Source organism: Carassius carassius, chromosome 50, assembly GCF_963082965.1.
Source record: "Carassius carassius chromosome 50, fCarCar2.1, whole genome shotgun sequence".
Lineage (NCBI taxonomy): Eukaryota > Metazoa > Chordata > Actinopteri > Cypriniformes > Cyprinidae > Carassius > Carassius carassius.
In genome coordinates, this window is record NC_081804.1 from 3,767,687 (window position 1) to 3,774,062 (window position 6,376).

Here is a 6,376-nt window from a genome sequence, read left to right on the forward strand (position 1 = left end):
AGGATGACTACAAAGTTATTGGCAGGTGAGTTTGATCAAGGTAAACTCTACAGGAAAGTGGACCTCGAAGACCAGAGTTAAGACCCTTGCAGTATAGAGTTACTATATACAGCCTATTGTGATATAGAGCTGCGTTACAGAACATGCTGCTGTATAGAGTGGCATTTTTCAAGCATTGTGGTATAGAGTTAGGTTATAGATTGTGCTTCTGTAAAGAGTTACATTATAAAGCACTGAAGAGTTACCTGTGTTGAGTGCTGCGTTATAGAGTCACATATGCCATGCTGCTGTATAGAGTTACATATAGAGTGCCACGGTTACAGAGTTTTGTTTTTTCAATTAAATTATGTAAAAATCCTTCAAACAAAATACATTTATTTGAGACGCAACACTGCATCAGATATAAAGCATGGTTTTCACTCGTATTAAAGCACATTCTCTGAAAACAAAACTTAATATCGCATGCAGTGTTGCATGTCAAGTAAATTTATCTGTTTTAAAGAATTTTAGAGATTTAGCTAGAAAGCAAGTCTAAAAGACATTAAAAAGTCATTAAGAAGTGCATAGACTGTGTTGCTATGTTTGTGCTCTAGAGGTCTGTGACTGACAGTTTTCACCCTACCCAGCACTCTTCTCATATAATTCTTTGCTCCTACTTATTTTAAGCTCACAGAATCCTGCAAATGACGGAATAACTGTGTCCCTGTGACTCACAGTAACGACCTGTTACCCCACCCAGTCTGCTAACAGCAGCCTCTGAGGCAGCACATGCCCCGTTTGAGAGCGGGTTATATTTATCCCCTCCACTGCAGAAAGGCCCATCCCAGTGCTCTGCTCTGTCCCCAGAGAGCGCCTTACTAAAGAGATGTTTGCAAATTACCCAGAACGCCTCTGGCTGGATGGAGGTTTAATGCAGGACAGAAGTGAGAGCTGACACGCATGCATGCTAACGGCAACGTGAGGATCTCAGTGGAAAGTTCAAGCATTAGTCCTATCGTCTCTCCGTTCACAAACTCCAGCCAAATCAGAGATGACTGGAAGATAACTCACAGTTGAGACCGTTTACAAATGATAAATTTCACAAATGATAAATTTCACAAATGAAATTGTTTTCACAAAAATGCTAGTTTTCAGGAATTATTTTAGCTATTTAGCTTTCTTGAGTTTGCTGTGATTCTTCAAAGATTAAAAAGGTTCTTGTTACATTATACTCTCATAAAAAGCACTGTGGTGGTACCATGGTACAGTACTGTGATATACTGTATACCATGGCATTTTAATGTACTCTGCTATTTTCGTTTTACTCCAATTCACTTCAAAGAACATGATGGTATTGGGAGTTAACCTGAGACTATGCTGAAAAAATCCCACAGTAATAATATGGCACTTCAATTTATTATAGTACTGACTATTTACCATGCTATATCCATTTCACTAGTGCTTAAAAATGCAATGCTATTGGATTTAATAGGGTAACATATTTAAAAAAGATGGTAATATTTGCTTATTTTATATATACCATGACCATTAAGCAGTGTTTTAACTTTTCTGAATGGTATTTTTCAAAGTACCTTGGAGTAAAATGTAAATATCATGGTAAACGTTCAGTCCTACAGTATACATCATGGCATAACTAAAGAAGCTTCTAAAGAAGCACAGTTCTCCTGTTGCATCAGGCTACAAAACCCTTTTCAGAACCTTTTTTTTTTTAGTGTCATCATGGGATTTCTAAGATTGGGAAGCATACATTTGTTTATATCTTACACCATATGGCATAAATGCTGTCCTGTAAACATAGATCACCACTGTAAAATAATTTATATTTTATGAGTTTTGTGAACTGCAGATGTCTTTTCATCCATGCATGGACTTCAATCCCAGCGGTTGGACAGTTTTGCCCCTCTCTAGTGCAAGCGATACAAACTGTAAATTATCTTGTCAAGCCAGATAGTGGCTGCTGGCCTAGTTTCCTGATCAGCAGACTGGAAAGCTTTGTCTCTGAGGATACTGTGTGATTTTGTAGTGTTCCTTGCGCTGTCTCATGAAGATGACTCATGCAAAAGTTCCCCTCAGGGACTCCACCATAACCACTCAATCTAATCACCAAGGAACTCCACCAGGCCAACTCAGTCTAATCACCAAGTATTCACTCAACACAGTTTCAACTTTCGCTATTAACCCATGTAGCTCTCATTCGTTCGTGTACTGTAAAGCTTTTCAGATGTTCTTACAGAAGCAGCTCAATTAGTACAGAATCTAATCATTTTCAATATAAAAATCATATTGTTTGAACATCTGTGAAGCTTGTAGTTGGATACAGTGGTACAGAAAAAATTGACAAACTCATCAAGATATAAAAATCTGTATTTTATTCAGGGTTAATTCTCAATTTCTGGGATACAAAAGAGGAAAACACTCATATACCAAATGGTGACATCCTGCTGTAAGTCTTTTTATGAAGCAATAGTTGAGTGATGATCTCGCAGAAAAATTTAACCTGATCTATTGTGACAGTGATTTGGCCAAGAGCCTCTGTGGGGACGACTGCCCAGACCCCGCTGTATATAAACCAACAAACTTTCAGTCTCCATAGTGGCACATGAGATTCCATTGGATGAATATGAAATAACAGGAATATGGAGTATGGAGTTTATCTATTCCCTACGATCTGGTATTGTCGGGGTTGTGTGTGTGTGTGTGTGTACAGTGTTTCATACTGACAGATCATGTATTGAGGAGGACAGTGAGGAGGGAAAGTCTCAAGCATCAGGGTTTCAAACTTTCTGCATTGATTCCAGTGTGGGCGGAAGGTTTCCATGGGGACTGCAGACGGGAACACTGTAGACCCTACCTCAACTCCCACAGTAGAGTTACTTTCACATAACTAGATGTTTGACTTTCAATATAAAGTGTAGCTGAATTGCAGCTTATTCTTATAAAGTACTTGTCTATATCTAGTAGCATATGATGGATGGACACATTTATGCTTTTCTTTCTGTATGGCACATTACTTTCATTCAAGGTCTACAGTTAATCTTGAAACATTCGTCCCACTTTCCAATCACAAATAGCAGACCGCTGAGAGATCAGCAAAGATAAATGTTTGCCTTCTGGTTCTGAGACACCCCTTGTTGTGCTGGAAAATGCAGCTCTCTCTGAGACCGGCAGACTAATCTCGTCAATTTACAAAAATGCTAAAATTATGTTTATTAATCTAATGTGCAGGGCTGTACAAACATTTATTTACCTGCCAACTTCCCGGACTCAAACATATGCACTGCTGCAAACACAACACATATCCACACACTCTCACACACTCCTTGTAAAGACTAAAATGCTTATCAACTCACAGGCTGGTTTGTGTAGCATGTTGCCATGGCAACATACATCAGTTTGGAGGTTTCATAGTCCACCGATATTACTGGTACACCGCTTACTGAGTCAGTAATATCTGATTCACCATGATTCAGTCTCCCATACCTTATGATTCATATTAAAGTGTACATGAAATGAAATTTTACAAATGCATGTCATTGACCTTACTATGAACAATTTATTCATGCATATATTTCATTTTTTTAACATTTGTATCAACCTCATCATTTTTAAGCAAACTGGATCTTACGATAAAACAACAGACTTCTCCAATCATTTAGTCCACTTGAACTCCGCCCCTTTATCAAAATCGGCTGCAAGCCGATTTTTTTTAATAATCTGTTTCACTCGGATGTGAGGCCCACAATACAGAAGAAAATATTTTTTCTACTGTTGTTTTATTGGGATTGTAAAGGTAAAGTGCATTTTTTCTATTTTAGGAGTTTGACTGTAAAAATAATTATTGTTTCCAAATAGGTTTCCCAAACACTGCTAGCGTCTACCCATCAATTTGGTTTGCTTGATTATCAGTACATAATTTATTATAAAATCATGTTAAAATGAATCAAATATGATACATCAGGCTTTTGAGGAACAATTATTTGTGCGTCTCTCAGTCATCATTGCATTGCTTTTGCAATAAAACAGACAGTTTTAATAATAAAATTAAACATTTCAATATCATCTTACCTTTTTTTTCTTAAATATTAGCATATGCACCAAATAGCATATTTTTTTTTTCAAATATGGCCCTTTGAATAAAATGTATTTTTTTTCCTCCTCAAGTATGAGCTCTATATGAGGCAAAAAAGCCTGACGTATCAAACAAGACACTCAATAAAAAAAACATATGGAAATTTTTATATATGTATTTTGGTTCAAAAGTTTAAAAGGTTCAAAAGTTCCATTTCAAAAAAGAAGATTTAATTTTAGGCTTTACAGGGTTAAAACTGACCAAATCTATTCCAGAGTTTGACAGTTACACAACTTTACTCTGAACATCTGTTTGTGTCACGCCCCTTCACACCCTGCCACGCCTGAGCCCATCTCACAGCTACAGTTTAGCATCGCTTTTTGTACTATTTTGCAACCTCTCTTACTCACTTCTCAACACATGGTCCTCATGTGGTGTCTAACGATACAGGCCGTAGATGCCAACACATTCTTGATAGTCTACCAGCTCAAACGCACATTGTAGATCAGTTGCCGGTGTTGCCGTTTTCTCTGCTGTCATGTGAATTTGTGGCAGCTGGTGATGGATAAACGCTTTGATCTGGAGCTGAACAACGGTCACTTCAGTGCAACTTTAACTCACACGCTAATTAGACTGCAGGTCTCACAGGCGCTGCTAAAGATCTCGGAGCGGAAAAGCGGGAACATCTGTGCGTAGGGCAGCTGATCCACACCTCTGAAAGTGACTCTTTATTTCAGGACCTCTGATCTGCGCGAGCCGCTGCCAGACTGCCCAAATGCAAGCAAAGAGTCCCCTCAGCGGAAGCAAGAGAAGGAGGGGTCGCCAAACTGTGGGTTTATTGTACACCGCCAGAACAGAATCTAGCCTCACAAGTATGAATGAGTTTTTTTCTATGAGGGAACCTTTGCTTCAACACACACTTTGAGTTGTTTGAAGCGTCTCCACTGAGCTCGAGCTCCACAATCTTGCAGAATACACAATAACGCAGCTTTTGTGAAAACTTTTGCACTGCTTTCAAATATTCAGACACATATAATATTCTGCTAGACTGGCTTATTAATTCTAATACACTGAGATTGAGTAGGCTTACCTCCGTTGGCAGTCTGGAGCAGGTATAGCAGTGCCAGAAAGAGGGCAGACAGGAGCGGAGACAGGGCGCTCATCTTGACACTTTAGTCCAAGTCTTAGAGTCTCTGTGGCCACTTTGGGACCTGGAGCGTGTGTGGGGTGTACTCATGGAGGGGGCGGGACAGACGCAGATGAAAATGATACCCTAACCCCCCCAAATGTAAAGAAAAAACCATCCCCTAACTCACAAACACACACCCCTGCCCAGCCCTGCGATGCCCATCTGGAAAAACTACACCTCTTTCTCTTCTTTCTTACACTACTCCACCCCCATTTTCCATCCTCTCCGCTCTGTAAAACGATTCAGCTTTCATTCAAAAAGCAGACTGACCTCAGAGTTTCTCTAAACCTTTAAAATTCTGAAGATTGGATGAGAAAATATGAGAAATAATCACCAAGACTTTGTTTTAGGAAGCAAAATATCACTCATTGTCTTGGCATCTATGAGTCTATGAAGAACATACTTGGAACATTTCAACACAAAAGGTTATTTATAGTGAAAAAAAGGTTCTTTAGGTTATTCAAATGTTCTTTACACATTTTCACCTAAAATGGTTTGTCTATGGCATCACTGAAAAAAACCCAATTTCTGAGTGTAGATATTTATGTATGTTTTTTTTTTTTACAGTTGGACTAGTTAGGATCCAACCAAAAAAACCTGGTAACCTGCATAACGACACACTACAAACAGCCACAACATCCGGGCATCATAGAATTTAACTTCTGTTTGTAGCAACTTTTATTTTGTGACTAGTTCTCTTTAGAGAGTCATCTACTGATTAGAGTATTTTCCTGAAAACACGCAAACTTAGTTTTATTTACAACTTTGACAAATCATACAGTCATGAAAGTGTTTCTTAAAAAAAGAAAAAAAAGAAAAGAACTAGATTCTTATTAAAACTGTGTTGAATGAGTTTATAGTCCAGTATTTTCCCATGTTCATCAAGAGAAGACTATTTAGCCGATGTTAGTATGAACAGTAATTAGATAACTATTTATATTAACATTTGTTGAAAACAAACAGATTTATATATTTTCTGATGAAAATATGGTTGCTATAGCATTAGTTTCTATGACTTTGAAAGGTGGTTTCTAGGGTGTTCAGAGTAGTTGCTATGGCATTTCATGGTGGTTTCTAGGACATTCTTGGTGGCTGCAAGGAAGTGTGTTACTATGTCA

At 38.2% G+C, this 6,376-nt stretch overlaps 1 protein-coding gene across 1 annotated transcript in view; it reads right to left on the reverse strand.

The window, feature by feature from the left end:
- LOC132133495 (chondroitin sulfate proteoglycan 4-like) overlaps nucleotides 1–5,276 on the reverse strand; it is a 42,874-nt gene extending 37,598 nt beyond the window's left edge. The window contains exon 1 of the mRNA XM_059546350.1: nucleotides 5,160–5,276. Coding sequence (XP_059402333.1) covers nucleotides 5,160–5,232 — 73 coding nt within the window. The 5' untranslated portion in view covers nucleotides 5,233–5,276. The remainder of the gene's footprint in view (nucleotides 1–5,159) is intronic.
- Nucleotides 5,277–6,376: the final 1,100 nt, after the last annotated feature.